Source organism: Netta rufina (genome assembly GCF_964035555.1).
Source record: "Netta rufina genome assembly, chromosome: 2".
NCBI lineage: Eukaryota > Metazoa > Chordata > Aves > Anseriformes > Anatidae > Netta > Netta rufina.
The window spans coordinates 47,620,849-47,640,640 of NC_140124.1; the positions used below are offsets into that span (position 1 = coordinate 47,620,849).

General features: G+C 42.1%; 1 protein-coding gene across 3 annotated transcripts in view; it reads right to left on the reverse strand.

Annotated features, from left to right (window-relative positions):
• Nucleotides 1-1,034: 1,034 nt before the first annotated feature.
• Nucleotides 1,035-19,792, reverse strand: part of KCNG2 (potassium voltage-gated channel modifier subfamily G member 2) — a 54,221-nt gene continuing 35,463 nt past the window's right edge. For all 3 annotated transcript variants that reach the window (XM_084281253.1, XM_084281252.1, XM_084281251.1), the window contains one exon: nt 1,035-2,501. In XM_084281253.1, the coding sequence (XP_084137379.1) occupies nt 1,707-2,501 (795 nt within the window). In that variant the 3' untranslated portion in view covers nt 1,035-1,706. The remainder of the gene's footprint in view (nt 2,502-19,792) is intronic.

The window sequence follows — 19,792 nt, forward strand, 5'->3', positions numbered from 1 at the left end:
GCTGCATGTGTATGCGTATGTGTGTGTGTCTTGCCTGCTGACTCCATCAGGCACATGCCAGCACAGAGAAACATCACCTTCCCCCCATCATGCAACTTGTAAGCATCACTAGAGGCACTTGTTCTGCAACACAGCTTCCCATTTTTATCAAAATCAAGTGTAACCTTTTTTTCCCCCCTTGCTCCATTCCTATAAGGAATGGCTTAATACAGAACTCTGCTAGTGTAGGGTTGGTGCTATAAGCTGAGGCAAAAAAAGCAACCAAAAAAACCAACAAACCCACCTTTAATATTTTGTTCCCTTCCTGGTATGAGGTGAATATGAAGGACGACACCACGGGGTTGGTCCTACAGCTCTGCTAATACCAATGGAGCTGTAGGTACAAGAGGCATTTGTGCCCTGTTTCCTGCTGTCTCCTGAAGTATCCCACTTCTAGGAATACTTAAAAATGCACACAGTGCACTGACTTAGATCAGCTACATGGCTCCTCAAGTAGCAAAACCATACATTAGAGGACTGGAAAGCTCATGAGACGAGCAGCAGTAAACAACATGCAGATGACACCATACTCATTTTCCCTTCCAACTGACAAGTTGTTTTTTTTTTTTTTTTTTTTTTTTTTGAGAGCCGGGGGGAACAGACAGAACAATAATATTGATTTTTAGATGACAGGATCATCTTTTTCTTAGTAGTGGGGAAAAAAGCCTACTCCTAACGTAGCTCACAGCTGCTATGCTGCAGCTTAGGCCACTGGAGGAGTATCATTGACTTTACTCAATTTGAACTGGTCCTGACTGCAGTCACTGAGGAAGAGTATGCAGAACTGGGAGTCATTGCCGGTATAACATCACCTTCCCCTTCTTGGGCAGGACGTATTTGAGGTTTATTCTTCTGTTAAACGTGGTTTTGATGTATGGGAGATGGAAAGCATTAAAAGAAAATGGAGAAATGTTGTGAATTGTAAAAGTATTTCTTATATTCAACTGTAAGAAAAAAAAAGAAAACCAACAATTCAACATTCAGTACAACAGTCGGGAAGATTTTCTATGTATATTTCTGTCATGGGGCTAAGATACAAAGCTCACTGTGGTAAATATGCATATTTACTAAATAGCGCGTACTGAGCTAGAGCACACGTTGGAGCTGGCAGCTGGCAGTGCCTGATTTGTAAGACAGACAAAACCAAGCCCCTGTGAAAGCCGAAGAGTTATTTCTGCCCTTCTCTCCCCCTCATCCCTTTGCTTGTCTGAGATTCATGTTCCTCGGTGGAGCTGCCAAAATGAACTCCCTGTGCACGGAGCACACCAGGGGAAACCCCTCACTCGGCATGTCGAGCACGGTGTCACAGAGCAGGGAGGAGGCGACACGTTCACTGCCCCACCAAACAGCACCCCGGTGTGGACTCTTGGTGCTTCAATATATCCTCCTGTCTGGCTGCATTCAACAGCTGCTCCTTGAGGTTGCCAAAACCAGTTGCTCAATAGAAAAGAAATGCCCTACAAATAGTGATGGAGCAGAGCCGAACTTGGTAGAGTTCCTAGGGATGCTTTTCAGTAGGCCCTTAAGATCAAAAGTTGGTCTTTGGGGAAAATCTTGTGTGTGTCTGCCCCTAATTTATGCAATTCAGGCGGTTCTGATTGCAGAATTGATCCTCCACCTCATGTCTACTGCTTCTTGTACTGCCAACTCACTTTAACTGTTGAGAATTAACTTCTTTTGGCTTCCTGGTCCACCGCTGGCTGACCCACCTCCCTGGCAGCATCTAGTGGGGATGCAACACTGTCACCACCTGTGAGCTTGGTGCTCTCTTCTAGCTGGCGCATCTGCCTGCTTGCTGCTCGTTGCTGCTGCTCCTTCAGCTCACTGTAGGAACGGGAAAAGGTATGAAAGATGGAGGTGACCGGGAAGGCCATCAGTAAAATACCGCTCAGGATACTGCTCAGGGCTACCACTTGTCCAGGGATGCTACGAGGCACCATGTCCCCGTAGCCAACAGTGGTCATGGAGATGACAGCCCACCAGTAACTGGTGGGGACACTTGTGAATTCTTGCTTGGCTCCCAGTTCGCTCTCAGCCAGATACACCAGTGGCGAGAAGAGGGCCATGGCAACGCAAAGGAAGAGCAGGAGGAGCCCAAACTCCCTCGTGCACCGGCGCACGGTGAGCCCCAGGGTCTGCAGCCCCAGCGAGTGCCGCGCTAATCGCATCACGTAGAGGATGCGCAGAGCCCGCAGAAAGCGCAGCACCAGGCCCACTCGTTCCAGGTACTTGTTCCCTGCTCCTCCGCCAGGCTTGCTGCTGTTTTTTGTAGAGACCATATCCACAATGAGAGAGATATAGAAAGGCAGGATAGCCAGGATGTCGATGATGTTGAGTGGGGTTTTCAGGAAAGCACACTTGTTCTCTGCCTGGATGGATCGCAGGAGGAACTCAAACGAAAACCAAGCCACGCACACTGTCTCCAGCACAAAGATGTTGTAGCACTTCTGTGAACATTCACCCTGGGGAAAAGAGGAGCAGGAAAAACAAAAAGGGGGGAAGAAAAAGATTTAGCCAGAGAGCAAACCAAAGAAACACCAAGTAGGAGTTCTTGAAGGCAAGTACCAATAGCATGTTACATCGATACAAATCGCTAGCTACCAAAGTAAAATCATTACTGCTAAGAGCAGTTGGAATGAATGACTGAAAAACAGAGCAACTAACTGTGTGCTTGGCTGCAGGACAGGTTAACAATGTTCTGAAGTGTCCCAGGGCTGCCAAGAATTTGCTGTGATGTTATCAGCTGCCAGTCGGACAGCCCCTGCTGAAAAGCCAGCGTCTCACGTCTCATTTCTGAGCAAGCCTTTAACATTCTGCAGAAAGGATTAGTACATGATTCACAGACCTTAATAAATGGAAGATTGCACCATCCCCTCCTGATAAATGATAAATTGCTTATAAATGGCTGATAAACACCCACAGCTTTTTATGTTGTGTGGTTGGAGTCACCTACAATCTATTATTCACGGAATACAAATGTTTTTGAAACGCCAGTGAGCATTTATTAACCCACTAGCCCTATAGCCAAAAGCTCATAGGAAGTACTGACAAATGTAGGTATTTCTAAAAGAAAAAGAGGAGGAGCTCCGTGGACCATTTAAAATTACCTAACCTATAACAACCAATGACCATGATGACCCCACAAGCTTTCTGAGGTAGAAAAGCACTGGAAAAAAAGTCCCCCAGGCTCAATGAGTGGAAAATCAACAGAACCTTACTTCTTTCCTTACAAAGCCTGTAAACGAGCATCTGGAACATGTGAACAGAAACAAACAATAATGGTGATGATGACTGTTCTTTGATTGTTAATTCAACAGCAGAAATACTGTGGCAATTCTCCTCTACTTCACTGCTGGTAACTCCAGCTGAATAATAACCAGCTTCTTTAAATAGATTTTGATGTGGACAATTATAGGGCTAGCACTGTTTTCTCTCTAAATGCTCACATAAAAGTGTTAATACACTGGTGGCTTTGAGCGGAAGGGAAGTGTATATTTATTTATGGGAAGTGTATATTTATTTGGTGAATCAGTTTGACTTGGAAGAGTTCATGAAAACTCTTGTAACCATGCAGGAATACATCCACACTGGAGGGATATGTAACTCCCACTGAACACACCAGCTATTAGGTATGAATGTAAAACATCGTTCTGCTTGCCTATGCTAAATCATAGCGATAAAATCTCATTAAAGAGCTGTGAGGCTGTGTCAGTGGGAGAGGCCTGTTTCACCAATGGCCAATCTCAGAATCTGGCACATCTATAAACAACTTCTGCCCACACGCTCACCACAGGTGTCTTCTGTGAGACAGAGCTGAGGAAATTTTTACTGCACAGTGACACATCCTACTTTCATCACTTCTCTAAGTGTTTATACATTCTGTTATTCTTGTTGTTAAACATAACAGCAAAAAAAGTAACAGATTTTTCTTCAGTCGCTAACTACAGCATTCCCCAACTTGCGAGGGAGTAACTGGATACACATTTCGAGTACAAAAGCCCTGCTACCCCAAGATATTATCCAAAGTGCTGAGGTGTTCTTCCCCTTTCACGTTTAAGATAGGAATCTTCAGATCCTGCTTTTGTGATCCTTGTATAAAACACCATGAAAGGCTGCAGCGCTTTGTACTTCAAGCTGTTTTTAAATCAGCTTCCTATTGGCATGATGTACATGTACCTCCCATTGTCTCCCGGAGGGCATTCTGGTATGGAAAGAAAATTAATTACTTGTCCCATTGAAATTGCTGCCCTGCCAAGATCTTAAGCATATCACAGGGAGGAGAGAATCTGGTTTTCCTGATGTAGTAGCTCAGCCTGTAATCAACTTCCTCTCTAATTTTGATAGGTATGAAGACTAGAATTTGTATCTGCCTCACTACACTAATATGGTCATAAGTATTTTTGTCACAGACATAACACATGGGACAAAACGCTGTTTTTAGGGGCTCCTCTCACGTCATAATTAAGTTAGGAGGTTCTTCTTCCATTAGGTAACGAACAAAGAAGCTTTCATCCCACTGCACAAATCTAGTTTATCAGGATATGCTTGCTCTCACTCCTAAGGGCAATGGTTGCAGGCGATTTGCAGCTCTTGACACTATCCTTGCTCTTACACAAAAGGATCAAACTGAGGCTTTCTGAAGAAAACCTACAGAAGAATAATCCTGGCTAAAGTGAAGCAGCAGAAAAGACAAGAAGGAAACAAAACAAAACAAAACAAAAACCCACCAATGTGCACATTTCCTTTCTCTGAATGGTAGATCACTACCTGGACCACCATGCAAGGAGACTAAAATGTAGCCTGCTTTAACAGACCTATCTGCCAAGAAGTGGTCTTTATTTTTATGTGTTTTCCATGCCATTAAAAGTTTAAGGAAGGTCAGTGAAGCCTATGGATAATTTAGCCTTGGAATAAACCTATGAAGATGTTAAGATATTTAATAGTTAACTTGGTGTCTAGTATTCCATCCCACGTGGTGCAGAAGGGAAGGCAACATTCCCAAGTAATTCTGTCTATGAATTTTGGTATAGGAGCAAAGAGGAGTGAACATTGTTCTCCATTAATGGAATACCAGAGGAGATGTCTTCCATAAGACTCTGTCTGCCTTCCTACATTGTGACATGTTTATCCTGGGTAGATTCACGAATCCACAGCTTTGCTATTTATGCCTCCAGTCTCCTGCAGAACTACATCAAAAAAGCAAGCGCAGGAGCAGCCTGGCAAGCTGCACTCAGCTCAGCATGAAACGCTTGGCTGTATCCGGAGTTTGGGCCATCCAATTCAGCAGAATTAAACCAGCATCTTTACCCATCACTGTAATGAAGAGCCGAAATGTACTCCATCCGGAACTGATGGGGGGCTCTGGCTTTTCCCCACTCTTCCCACTTTCTGCAGCTGACATTGCAAATGCTGCGATGTTTACTTTCAGTAGAGAGGAGCGATAATGCTCTGATACACGGAGCTCACTTTAATGGGATGAAACAATCCCCTTTTTTAGCTGATGCATAATTATCTTCAGCAAAGTATTACTCCTTCTCCGTATCGTTATTAACCTATTGCAATCTAAACAAGCCCAGCTCTGTCCAAAAACTGTCCTGAGGATAAGAGGGTTTGAGCAGGTCTTAGAAAGCAGACCTGTGTGTCAATTAACCTGCCACAGGCCTTTTTGCATTAATTAAATGTCTTCCCCTTCTCTGGACCATGTTTCAATTACATCTAGGCATGATCTGTTACAATCTTCAGATGAAATCACAAACAGAAACAACGAACACATGTTTCATGCTCCTTGCACTTTGCTTCTTTTGGCTGCAGCTGCTTTTGCTTGCAGATTTTTCCCCTTGATAACAACATTGTAAAAAAACAGCAAATATTCTCATTCTAATTTTTTTTAACAATGCATTTAAAAGTCCATCCAGATGCTGTAACTGTGCTTAGGTTTTTGATTTTTTTTTTTTTTTCTACTCAAGAAAACAAATAGAAAAGTACAGAAACACACACATGGGAAAAAGGGCAACCAAGAATGAACCAGCCATTGGAATATAGGAAAAACAAGTCCTAACAGAATTGGATAGTGTCCTGCCCAAAACAGATCCGTATCAATGCTGCATGTTCTCATAAAAAGATGAAGTTATATCATAGCTATAAACACATATATCAACAACTACATATTGCTTTTTACTTTTTCAAAGTAAAAAAGCTCTTAGCTAGCTCTCACTCTGACTAACCATATTTCTTTGTCTGGTAATCTAACTGATACATTTTTATGGTTACATTTTCATACCTAGTTTTATAAAGATGGGCCACGGATAAAAAAAAAGTTTTTTTAGTTTTCACAACAGTTTGATTTCTTCTTGTCATTTAGGGGTCTAAACAACAACAAAAAAATAAATGAACAGCAATCACAAATGACACTCCCATTACACTTTTTTTTTTTTTTTTAATACTAAAAACCTAACATATGTATTTTTTAATACATATGTAACCATAACATTAAATAAATAATGTCTTAGACTTTTGATTACAAAAAGCAGTGGTATAGTAAAAATACATCTGCAGTTACACAGGATTTTGGGGACACGTGCTAATGTCAACTCAGGACACAAAAAAAGAAAAGACAGAATGTCTTAGTGAATAATTCTGTGCAGTCAAATTAAAGTGAGTCTCTTTCACTAGGATTTACAGAAATTTGCTGTCAAAAAGCCAACTGCAGTGCCTTTCTTCTGGGGACAGATTCTCTTTGCCAAAAGAACTGCTGAGAAAATTACATAAAGAAAAGCTGGTGTCACTGGAGTTCAAACCCGACTGTACTCACTGCTCTACATAGCCTAAAAGTTTCATCCGCCTCAGAAATGTTGTGGTTTGGTTGTGGGGTTCCTTCCACTGGCATTCCCTGGACTGTGACTCAGAAAAATTCTAGACATTGTTACGTGACTTCTTGATCCTTGTTTTGTCTGATTTCCCCTGATTTTTCCTCTGATTTCCCGAGAAGAAATTTTGACTTTTCTCTAGGTTCTCACAGGCTTTGATGCCATCTCCCCCCTCTGGTATGAGAAGATGCCAAAAGCCAGATCATCTCTTAACCATCCCAGCTCTTGTGTTGTTTTGCATGCATTTTTGCATGTTCAGTAGCTCCACAGTACTTTCAAGGAAGAAGTTTCAGTGCCACCCCCTTTACCCGTATAGAGAAGGATTTCCTTCCCTGTCCAGTTTGTAGGGTAAGGAAACAATAACAACAACAACAAAACCATGAGAGGAATTGCATAAAAAAATCCTTACATAAGCTTTAAAATCATGACATTTCTAGAACATTATTGGGATCCTTGTTTTTTGACAAGCCTTTTGACACTTGGGCATTTTGGGTCTTGTTTTTTGAATGCTGCTCTGTGCATGACAAATCAAGTTGTTTTTTAAATAAGAGATTCTGTGGAACGACAATCTCAGCACTGGAGATCAGCATCACAGAGACCTGCAGACAAAGGTCCTTATACAAGGGTTGTCCATAGCTGCAAAGCGCGAGACAGCCCCCAGCCCGGTGCTTTATCTAATTCTTGCCAGATTTGGGTGTGAGGCTGAGCTGCTCGCTTCACTGACTGTCTGCAGAGAGGTCTGGGGGACAGACACACCTTTCCCACATCCCCTTCCCTCCCCAGACACACTTCCAATTATTCAGCGACCTAATCATCAGTGTGCTTGCCTGGCTGGTGAGAGACCCAGCTGCTGCTCTGAAACACAAGTGTGGAAACCTGCACCTGGCCCTGTCCCAGCCTGGCCCTGCCTTACTGGGTCAAGGTCCTGAGCATCACTCCGAAACTGAGAACCCTTTCCTGACAGAAGCCCCAGCAAAGCCAGCAGCATTACCAGGCATACACACAAAGAAGACACAAAGGTTCTGCTCCCACTGGCATTTTCTGATGAAAAGCAATTTCGGGATGAAAAGCGATTTTCTGATAAAAGTACCCAGCCAATTTTCACAGCAAGGATGGGTGTACGACTTCTGCTACGTGACCCACCACTGGAGTGCTGGAATGGCAGAGCAACCCCCCTCCTTGGGCACAGGCATGCTCCCCTCTCCTGGTGGCCACTGACAGACTCAGTTACTGCAATTTAGTACTTCTGCCATTAAAACTGAGGTCAGCCTGAACTGGCAGCCAGCCTGCTCTGAGCATTTCTTGTGCTCCTGAGCAAAGATGATTCAGATGCTGCACAGTCTGTCCTCACAGCTCTCTGGCTGTGAATTCAAAGTAGTGTTATCTGTTTGTCAAGCCACCAAGGGGCCACAGTACAACCCTCTAGTTCTTGCTGTAGACGCTTTGATCTGGAGCTAGAGCTCAGTTTGTGCTTCAGCTAGCTGCTAGAAGAGATAACAGAAGTCTTGCCTTTATTGAGGAGGATTGTCACTAACAGTTTGCAGTGGTATTACTGATATAAAATAGCTTTTTTTTTTTTTTTTTTTTTTTTTTTTTTTTTTTTTTTCCACAGAACTTTATTGAGAACAGAGGAGATGGGCAGGAGCAATACCTGCTCTCTCTCTGAATTCCTTTTGACCTCCAATAGAACACAGCCACAAATCACCACTTTTCAATACCTTTCAGCTCGTAACTTTTAATCTGCTGGTGAAGCTGCAAATAACCATGGAACACCAACAGGAACAAGAGGTGCCTACAGACTATGGTAACTGCCAGCCATAAATGTTACTAAGCTGTAAATGTTGAACCTTGAGACCCATTTACCCTTTTTCCCTGAAAATCTTGTAAACCTCTTAACAGCTGCACTCTGACTGCACAGATTGGGTGTATGTATCTGAATATTGGAGGAAGATGCAAGAATTTCTGGGAAGAATGGAAAGCAGATAACTCATCCTACAGGTGCACAGAACAACCTCTCATAAGCATCTTCTCAACCAGTTTTCCTCACAGCTGCACCTACTTTTAAAACCCACATCTCAAAAAGCAACAACATTTGTTGGAGGGAAAAGAGTGTTATCTGGCTGTGCTTTATGGAAAGCAACCAAAAACTGTGAACTCCAAGGAAGAAGAAGTATGTAAAGAATAAAAGAGACCATAAATATCCATGAAATAGAACATGATCAACCTCCCTGTTCTTCAGATGATTATCAGTAATGGAGCAATACCTCATCTGGTGAGGCTGGGGGGGATGTAAAGACATCTAAGACCTTAAAAACTCCTCAGACTCTGTGACTGACTTGAGGGAATGGTATGTGCCCCAGCAGCCAGCTGCTGCTATCTCTCAGTCTGATCACACTACACACGAGGAGAGAGGGGCTACGCTACTACTTCAGAAGAAATAAACAACATTTGTATGTGGAGCTCACTGACAGATTGCAAGATGTAAGTGAAGGATTTGATTTCTTCAAGAACCATTCATGTTCAAGAAGGATGATTCAAACTGGAATGAGTTGAGAAAGTAATAACCCAAGGTTACTTGGATGATTAGTAGAACGGAAAAACTACCTTAGAAACAGACAATTAATTGCATTTGAGTTGTTTGCCACCATTAAATGAAGGTAGAAAAGAGGCACAGATGCTGTCTGTAAATATTACAAAGGGATGAAGAGAAGCACTGTTTAATGGTGTGGTCAAATGTTCTCACACAGATTTATGTGGACTAGCTGAAAATACTGTAATCTTAATTGACTGCCTGGATGTTTAGTCCCCATCTCAGCCCACAGAACAGGACTTAATCCTTTTCATTCTTTAATTCTTTATCGCATAACCCTTAATTATTTTTCTCTAGTCCTCTTCAGCACAAAGTTAAACAGGATAACTCAAACTTCCCTCACTTCCCTCAGAAGCTATCTCTACATGGTCATGAGCAACCTCTTGGTGTCCCTGCTTGAACAAAGGAGTTGGACCAGATGATCTCCAGAGGTCTCTTCCAGCCTCAACCGTTCTGTGATTCTGTGATTGTTATTAATCTAAAGGACAGTGTAAGACAGTAAGTGGGCTAGTAATGACATTCAGAGCCCTATGACCTCTGTGTTCAAGAACTTGTTTGCCATCATTTTTGTGAACAGACACTCTGAGTCAAAACAGCAGTGAGCTGTATCTGGGCTCTGCTTTGGCAATTTGATAATCTCTCAGTGACCTTTGGAAATTGCCTGAAGATTAACAGCTACACAAGGAGACATAGGTCCATGAGAATAAGATACTATATCTGAAATTTAAGAGCTGCCACAGCATTCAAAGCAAGATTTCACAGGCCACTGCCCATATCTCTTTCTTTCTAGCAGCTTTGTTCTGCAGCAGATCCTCCCTGTGGGAAGCACGCAAGGGCAATGTGTGTACGTGGCTCCCACAAAGCCTGTCGTGCTTGGACCAGGCATTGCTTGCCCAGCCTAACCTCAGGGAGCTCAGTGCAAAGGATTTGTTTATCAGTGCCACTGCCAGTATTACCGACAGCAACACATAAAAGAATGATGATTTTTAAAAGGTTGGACCACATGATCTTAGAGGTCTTTTCAGACCTTCAGGTCTTCTTTTTTTATCTTGATACAGATATACCATTTCTACAACTGTGAGCTTCCTAAGAATCATAGAATAGTTTGGGTTGGAAGGGACCTCAAAGATCATCCAGTTCCAATCCCCTCCCGTTGGTAGGGATACCACCCACTAGTTGGTTGGTGGGGTTGCTCAGGACCTCATCCAACCCAGTCTTGAAAACCTCTAGGGATGAGGCATCCACAACCTCTCTGGGCAACCTGTTCCAGTGCCTCACCACCTCCTGAGTGAAGAATTTCCTCCTAACCTCTTATCTAAATCCCCTCTTTTAGATTAAAACCATTCCCCCTCATGCTGTCAATATCTGACTGAGCAAAGAGTTGTTCTCCATCTTTTTTACAAGTCCCCTTTAAGTACTGAAAGGCTGCAGTGAGGTCACCCCCTCAGCCTTCTCTTCTCCAGGCTGAACAGCCCCAGCTCTCTCAGCCTTTCTTCATGGAGGAGGTACACCAGCCCTCTGGTCATCTTTGTGGCCCTCCTCTGGACCTGCTCTAACAGCTCTGCAGCCTTCTTGTGCTGGGACCCCCAGACCTGGGTGCAGCACTCCAGGTGGAGCTTCACAAGGACAGAGCAGAGGGGTACAATCACCTCCCTCCCCTGCTGCCCACCCCTTTGTTGATGCAGCCCAGGATGCAGTTGGCCTTCAGGGCTGCAAGCGAGCACTGCTGGCTTGTGTTGAGCTTCTCATCCACCAGAACCCCCAAGTCCTTCTCTGCAGGGCTGCTCTCAGTGAGTTCTTCTCCCAGCCTGTGCTCATGTCCGGGGTTGCCCAGGCCCAAGTGCAGCACGTCGCATTTAGACTTGTTGAACCTCATTAGTGGTTTAACACGTGGGCCCACTTCTCAAGCTTGTAAGCCCAGCATCATATTCTTTTCTTCTTCTTTTCAAGATTGCTTCACACACTAAAAGAGACTCTTATTCTCACTCTCACACACACATTTTGTAACTTGCTAATTGGATTAAAGAGAACAACTGATTCTTTAAAGCATTTTAAAGCTTATTTTCCCTCTTATTTTCCCTAGTTTTCCCTTTCTTTCAATCCATTTTATAGGCTTTTCTCCTCCTACTGCCTCCCACTCACTGCTGGTTCTATGTTACTGACCCAAATTAGTTTTACTGGTTCCTGCAACCCTGCAACCTGCTATAGAAGTTGGGGGGTGTCTGTTTTTTCAACTTGGAGGAATGAAGGACAGAGTCAAGCTTATTCTTTTCCTCTTACATGTTTTTCCAAACCTGCTTTTTTTAACCCTCTCTTTCACTTTATCCTATTAGCTGAAAACAAGTGAAGGATTTGCCTGTCTTGCCTCTGGGCAGGTTTGCTCCCCTGCTGTGTAGTGGCTCAGCTGCAGCTGGCAATCTGCTGCTGCATTGCCCTTGCATTAAAACACCCTGAGCTGTATTCCTGAATTTGTGAAGTGGGTGATTTTTTTGCATGATGAATCTGACCACTGTGAAGCCCTGCACTCTTCTATATTTCTTCTTTCTGCCCAAGGCAATGGTGTTTCCTGTGATGCTGAAGCAGAGCAGAACTGTGTGACTTACCTTAGAATTAATTAGTCAGAAGTTCTGCCGTGTACAAAGGCAGCTAGCTAGGGACTTGGAGAAAATATCCACAGCTTCTGCCCCCAAAAACTCTGTGTGTGTGTGTGAACTTTTCAGAAAGGTGCTGGAATTTCTGTTCCAATCACAGCTCAGGATGTACCAAACCATCAACAAAACACCTAAGCAGCTCTGAACCAAAACCAGAAACAGTTTCATGTCTTTCCACATACACTGTCAGTGGGTGATGATTTCTGATGGTAGTTTTCTGCTACTTTGAGATCTAATAGAAATTTGTAAAACATTTAATGTTAGAGGTAAGTTTTTGAAAAATGTCATTTTTATTAAAGAAGGATATGTGGCACTGATTTAAACATCTTACAGAAGTATAAGTATCACAGAATCACAGAATCACAAAATTTCTAGGTTGGAAGAGACCTCAAGATCATCGAGTCCAACCTCTGACCTAACGCTAGCAGTCCTCACTAAACCATATCCCTAAGCTCTACATCTAAACGTCTTTTAAAGACTTCCAGGGATGGTGACTCCACCACTTCCCTGGGCAGCCTGTTCCAATGCCTCACAACCCTTTCAGTGAAGAAGTTCTTCCTAACATCTAACCTAAAACTCCCCTGGCTCAACTTAAGCCCATTCCCCCTCGTCCTGTCACCAGGCACATGGGAGAACAGACCAACCCCCACCTCACTACAGCCTCTTTTGAGGTACCTATAGAGAGCGATAAGGTCGCCCCTGAGCCTCCTCTTCTCCAGGCTGAACAAGCCCAGCTCCCTCAGCCGCTCCTCGTAGGACTTGTTCTCCAGGCCCCTCACCAGCTTCATCGCCCTTCTCTGGACCCACTCAAGCACCTCGATGTCCTTCTTGTAGCGAGGGGCCCAAAACTGAACACAGTACTCGAGGTGCGGCCTCACCAGAGCTGAGTACAGGGGGACGATCACCTCCCTAGCCCTGCTGGTCACACTGTTTCTGATACAAGCCAGGATGCCGTTGGCCTTCTTGGCCACCTGAAGTACCTACACTAGAAGTACCTACACTAGAAGTCATTTTTTCCAGAAAACTTCACAACTTTATAAAATTATATTGTTTGACTAGTGAGGCGTCTTCTGAACAGAATTATTTTTTATAGTTTTACTTGGAACTAATATTATGCTTATCTTTTTAAAGTCTATCAATCTTGTAGTTTTCTTCCAGCCCTTTCTTAAGCTTTTGTTAAAAAGCTATTGTAAAATTTTTAACCTTTTTTTTTTTTTTTTTATTTGTATACCACTCACTCCTCTCTTAATTTGTCTTGAACTTAAATGTCTCCATGAACACTATAAAAAGTCCTCAATTTCAAGAACGTCTATACTTCATCTTAGTCATGACACGTTAAGCAATGAAAATCTAAGTATAATGTTAAATGCTTTAGTGCACAGCCCAGTCAGCTCATTACCTCAGCCCACTTCTATGAGATCTAGCCAATCAAAAATCTGGTTGCTTTCTTTTATTCGAAACCTCTGGGATGGACAGCGACATGCCCTGGAGATCTGAGATGAATACAGAGACCTTGTTTTTGTTACAAATCAGTGAAAGATTCCTCTCTTTAAAAACACTAGGACAATATTAAACATACTCATACAACATAAACTCTCTTGCAAAATGCAGTGGCACAAACCATGGGGTGAAGAAGCTATGCTGTTCCCTGACAATATTACAATCCAGGCTATACTGAGTAGCTGCATTGATTTTACAAATGTGACTGGAGACCACACAACTATTATCATGAGATTGCTTCAAAGACTCCCTGGATGATTTACCTAGATGATTCAAGCCCACCGGTAGGTATTGATGTTTATGGCAGTGGAGCCACAGAAATTTAAAAGAAACTAAATATGAGTACAATTTTCTGGGTGAGACACATTGCACAAAACATAAACAAGTTAACATGACATAATTACCAATGCTTTTATGGAAGCGTCTTAGCTGTTTAATTATTTATCACTAATGTTATATTGCAGTATATTTATACAATATTTAGAAGAAAACCTAAGCCTGCTATTTATTCATGAGAAGATACCTTGTAGACAGAGTTCATTAGTACATCATAAAGTTATGAACAAGTCAATAGGAATTTTGCCTTACCCAATTCTTACTTCATCCCCAAGCTAGCAGTGCAGAGAAACACTCTGCAGATAACCAATACAGATTTAGATTCAGATCCACAAAAGAAAGATTAACACACATATTCCTTTTACATTAAGGACTGTACCATTCAGGTGAACCACAGGCAAAGCACAGTTCCCTGTGGGAATCTTTGGGGGCCAAAGGACATTATCACCACTATCACCACATCTTCGTATTTGCAGAGAACACCATGCTGTTAGTCTTTTATTTGCACATTCCATGGTAATTAGATAAAAGATGAACACAGCTCAAAAAAAAAACAACCAACAACCCACATAACTCAACATTTAAAGTTTAGATTGTGGAGAGGTCCTCAATTCCTTGATTTTAAAGGTATGTGTGTGATCCACAGAAGCAAACGACATCATTTTCAACTGCTTTCAGTCAGCCTTCAGCTGCCTGAAAGGCAACATGCACAGCAAATTTCTCTGACCGTCAGATAGGAGCTGGGAGACTACACCACGATGACTCAGACTTGCACTGTGAGAAAACTTGCAGCTACTCCTCAGTCTGAGATAGTAACGATATCATACAGCGACTGCATCTTGTATGAACTAAGATGGTCTCATTGATGAAAATAGTAATTAAAAAAATTCTTACTTAGAAACCTAGCTCCGAGGCTGACATATGATGAATGTGCACTTGTATCTGAATAGCGTTATAGATGCAATTTTTATTTGTGATCATAAAGTCTCCAAACATACTCAGGCTTTCTGTCCAAAAGCATTCACAATCTAACTGAACTACAGGAGATCAAACTACATGAAATAGATGGAGCATGCAAACATTGAAACAAACTTTTGCTTATTTCTGATGACTAAAGTGGTGGGTAAAGGATTATCTCAAAGCCTACAATTTGGTGTTTATGTTACCATTTTAATGTAAGCACCATCTGAACAGAAAATGTACCTTAAGTTTATGATGGAAAAAAAATAAGAAATGCTTCAATTATAGTTCACATACAGCTCTGCAGTGCTGTGAGTACTGTGTGAAAGTGAAACTGAACATGAATCTTAGGAGTCTGCAGGAACTTCATTGACAACAATGCTGTAGAAAAGGCAGGTCACAAATCTTAGCAAGTTATTTGGTCCCCTCCATTCCTCCCCCCCAGCTAGCTGTGGTGTGGACTGCCCAGAGTGAACACAAAATGCAACCTAGCAATATGGGAGACGACTACATCAGTATGATGTACTGACAGTTAGATGCCTTAACTGCTGATATTGCCAAAGCTCATTGTTTTTGCATTTAAGCAGCAGAGCTGTGGAAATGGTATAAAACATTCTCAGATGATCCCTAGGGAAATAAGTTAGTTCAGTTGCTTAAGATTCTTTTTATAAAAACTCACCCTTTGTGCCTATATACTGTAAATAGTTATCTGCAATGCCAGATGGGATTTTTTAAAAATACGCATTTTATGTTGACTGTGTGGTAATTCCTGTAACAGTTTATTCCATAAAGAAAAGAAAAACACAAGCTACAATTTTATTAAGATTTTCATTCATGAAAACAAATGATCTATGCAACACAAATGCTGCTGAGTTAAAATCCTCTACAATCCTTTTTCACTGAAATCAGTGGATGACTTAATGTAAAAATGACAGTTTTCCCCATTTAGAAGTACCTCAAACTACACGACTTTTGAGATGAGGTGGTATCTATCTTTCATTCAACAAAATGTTGGCATTTCTGACACCCCGAGGCCCTAAATACTTATATTTCTTCCTCATTTAATGACCTATTTAGACTACAAACCTAAAGAAATCAACATTAATCATCAAAGAATCACTGAATGGTTGAGGTTGGAAAGGACCTCTGGTCAAGGTCGTCTGGTCCAATTCCCTTTCTCAGGCAGGGCCACCTACAGCACGTTGCCCAGAACCATGTCCAGATGGCTTCTGAATATCTCCAAGGAGAGAGACTCCACTAGGTCTCTGGAATACCTGTACCAGTGCTCAGTCACCTGCACAGTAAAGTCACCTGATGTTCAGACAAAGCCTCCTGTGTTCCATTTTGTGCCCACCGCCTCTTGTCCTGTCACTGGGCATCACTGAAAAGAGCCTGCCTACTTCCTCTTTGTACCATCCCTTAGGTATCATTGATAAGACTCCCTCTGAACCTTCTCTTCACTAGGCTGAGCAGTCCCATCTCTCTCTTCATCATTTTTACGGCCATTCATTGGAGTCTCTCCAGTAGCTCCATGTCTCTCTTGTACTCAGTTGTGGAGCCCAGGAGTGGACACAGTACTCCAGGGCTGACATTGCCAATACTGAGTAGAGGCGAAGGTTGACCTGCCTCAACCTGCTGGCAATACTTTGCCTTATGCAGTCTGGGATACCATTAGCCTTCTTGGCTAATTTGCTAATGGGGCACATTGTTGGCTTATGTTCAACTTGGTGTTCACCACGATCCCTGACCAGACTGGCCTCCAGCCAAACTTTGCACCACTGATCACCAGCCTAGGCCTGTCCATTCAACCAGTTTTCAACACATCTCACTGTCTGCTCATCCAGCCTGTACACACATCAACAGCTTCTCCTGATGACTCGTTATGCAAGACTCTCTTAACCTTGTCTGAAATTAGGTTTGTCATGTACCTTTGCAAACCGCAGTCTTTAGTCACAACTTTGTTTAAAGCACACATTCAAAATTTATCTACTCTTCATGAAAGTCGAAGCACAGTGTGCAAATTAAGCTTAGAAGGTTAAATTGTTTCAGGCTTCTTTATGAGCTATTATTAACTTCATTATTTATGAGTCTCTCTTTGTTGTAACGTTCTTCAGCTGAAGGTTACTGAACTGTAACTTCCTATCAGAGCATCTTTAATTAGCCTAGCTTTTCCCAATGCATTAGAAAGCATAGTGAAGAAGGAAGTTCCATCTGATTTTCTTCTCCTGCTTTTTACACAATACCACTACAAATGATTGAGCTCAGTGGGACTCAGCCCTACAAATGCTTTTGTGAATCAGGACAAAATGGCTGATGTTAATCTCTTTGTTCACTGTTTTTTTTTTTTTTGTGATGAGGAAGATTGCCTAACAAAAGAAAGAAGCTATCTTCTTTAGATAGAAATGGTTGAAATTTCTTTTTTTCTCCAAGAAAAAAAAAGAAGAGTCTAGTATGATGACCACCTGGCTTTCAGGTGAATCTCTTAATGTCTTAATGTTCAGCTCTTACTGTGTTCTGAAAGCTTTTACTGTAATGTATTCCCAACTTGGTTAAGCCACTTCACTTTCCTGCAAATTTCAGAAGCAGTTAGCATGTGCATCACTGGATTGGTGGATTTATTTGATTTAATTAGTAAACAAAAGCTAAATGATAAAAAAAATCACAGAATGTATGTCCTAATTTGGTAAGTAAAAAGTAGTTTAGAATCTGATTCTGCCAGCTTTATTAATAGTTGTATAGCACCTGAAATCTGATACTATTTCCAAAAAGAGTAAAACTTGTGATGAATCAGGGTGACCATTAATGAGGATAAGATGGTTGCAGTGCATGGGAACACTATCCTTTCCCACTCTTGACACTAGGGATTGCCACTGTCATTTAGAACACCTGGATCAGCTAATAAAGACAACAAAATGTATCATTGATTATTTTTCTGTATTTTAAAAGAGATAAGCAGATACCTAAAATAATGCACCTTGAGTACTGTGTTCAGCTTCGGGCCCCTCACTACAAGAAGGACATCGAGGCCCTGGAAGGTGTCCAGAGAAGGACTATGAAGCTGGTGAAGGGCTTGGAACACAAGTCCTGTGAGGAGCAGCTGAGGGAACTGGGGTTATTTAGTCTGGAGAAGAGGAGGTTCAGGGGAGGCCTTACTGATCTCTACAACTACCTGAAAGGAAGGTGTGGGGAGCTGAGGGTCAGCCTCTTCTTGCAGATAACTAGTGGTAGGAATAGAGGGAATGGCCTCAAGTCGTGCCAGGGGAGGTTCAGGTTGGAAACGAGGAGACATTTCTTCTCAGAAAGAGTAGTCAGGCACTGGAACGGGTTGCCCAGGGAGGTGGTGGAGTCACCATCCCTGGGGATGTTCAAAGAAAGGTTGGATATGGTGCTTAGGGACATGGTTTAGTGGGTGACATTGGTGGTAGGGTGACAGTTGGACCAGATGATCTTGGAGGTCTTTTCCAACCTTAATGATTTTATGATTTCCTCATATACTTGGTAATTAAGGCTTTTAAGATCCCACATTTACTTACACCTCTTCAACACATCACTGGTAGTAACAGCTGGTCCCTTCAGATCATATTAAGAGATCAGGGTATGAAAAACTGCTCTCCAGCACACTTGGTTCATTATAAAGTCCTCTCTTTCCCTGCAGCAATAACAGGACAGATAGGTGGCATATAAATCTCTTCTAGAAAATGCCAGCTCAGGGAAAAGACCATTGCTTGTTAATCAGAGTACCTACCGCAACAGCTCTGACACAGAATCATAACAACAATAACTCCAGCCAGACAGCCTGGAAAATGTACACACTGAGTACTGCACGTCCTTGAAATAATATTTACTGTTTGTTTTTGTTCCTTAGCCAGAAGAGATGCAGACACATTTCTGCTTGTTAGGAGACTGCAAAATCAGATCAACGAGCTACCCATGGGTACGAATTTTATAGTAGGTTCTAAAGGATACAGCTCAGGACGATTAACATGCCTTTGAATTCACATGAGCTCTCTTCTCTCCACACCTATTATTTGAGGAGCTGCTTTGCCTTGCCGAGCCATGTACAGATGACACACAAGGAGTCTGTAACTTAGGTCTCTGCTCCGACAAGCCACTCCACGTGGGCAGATGCCTGACTCCTTGCCCAGCTTTACTGAGGCTGAAAAGATCTACACAAGTATTCACATCCATTTGTGCAGGACCAAAATCAGTCATTGTGTATAACTCCTGGAATGACTAATTACAACTCAGAGTGCTGCCTTGCTCTGGCTCAGTAGTAGGCCAGGAACATGACATGAAGTAAGCTATGTAAGAAGTGATATCTCACCTGTGCTCTGTGCTACAGAATTACTTTTATCTCAAAAAAAAATAACAGCTTCCAGTCTGTCCACAGTCCTTCTCTGTGGAAAGGACAGAACAAAGCTTATTTGCAGAAGGTCTGTGCTTTTGGAATTTAAGGGCATAAGAAAACATCAGATCATTTACTCTGATCTCCTTTATATCACAAGTATTTCACCTTTGCAACTTGAACTGAAATCAGTAATTTATATCTAAATGAATTAGAATTTGTTTAGCCAAGGGCTACCTTCCAGCAGGGCACTGAGCTTAGAACTCAAAATATCAAAAAATACAAAATCCAATAATTCTCTTCATACTGCCCCAGTAATTTATCACTGTGGTATTGAACATTGACACCAAGTTTCCCATATGAATTTACTAGTATTCAGATTTTAACCATACATCCTTTCTCTTCTTAATTTAAAGGTCTTGTAGTTTATATACTTCCCTCCCCCAATAAAAGGCTCTTTTTTGATTAATCAAGTCACCCTACAACGTTCCTTTTGATAATCTAA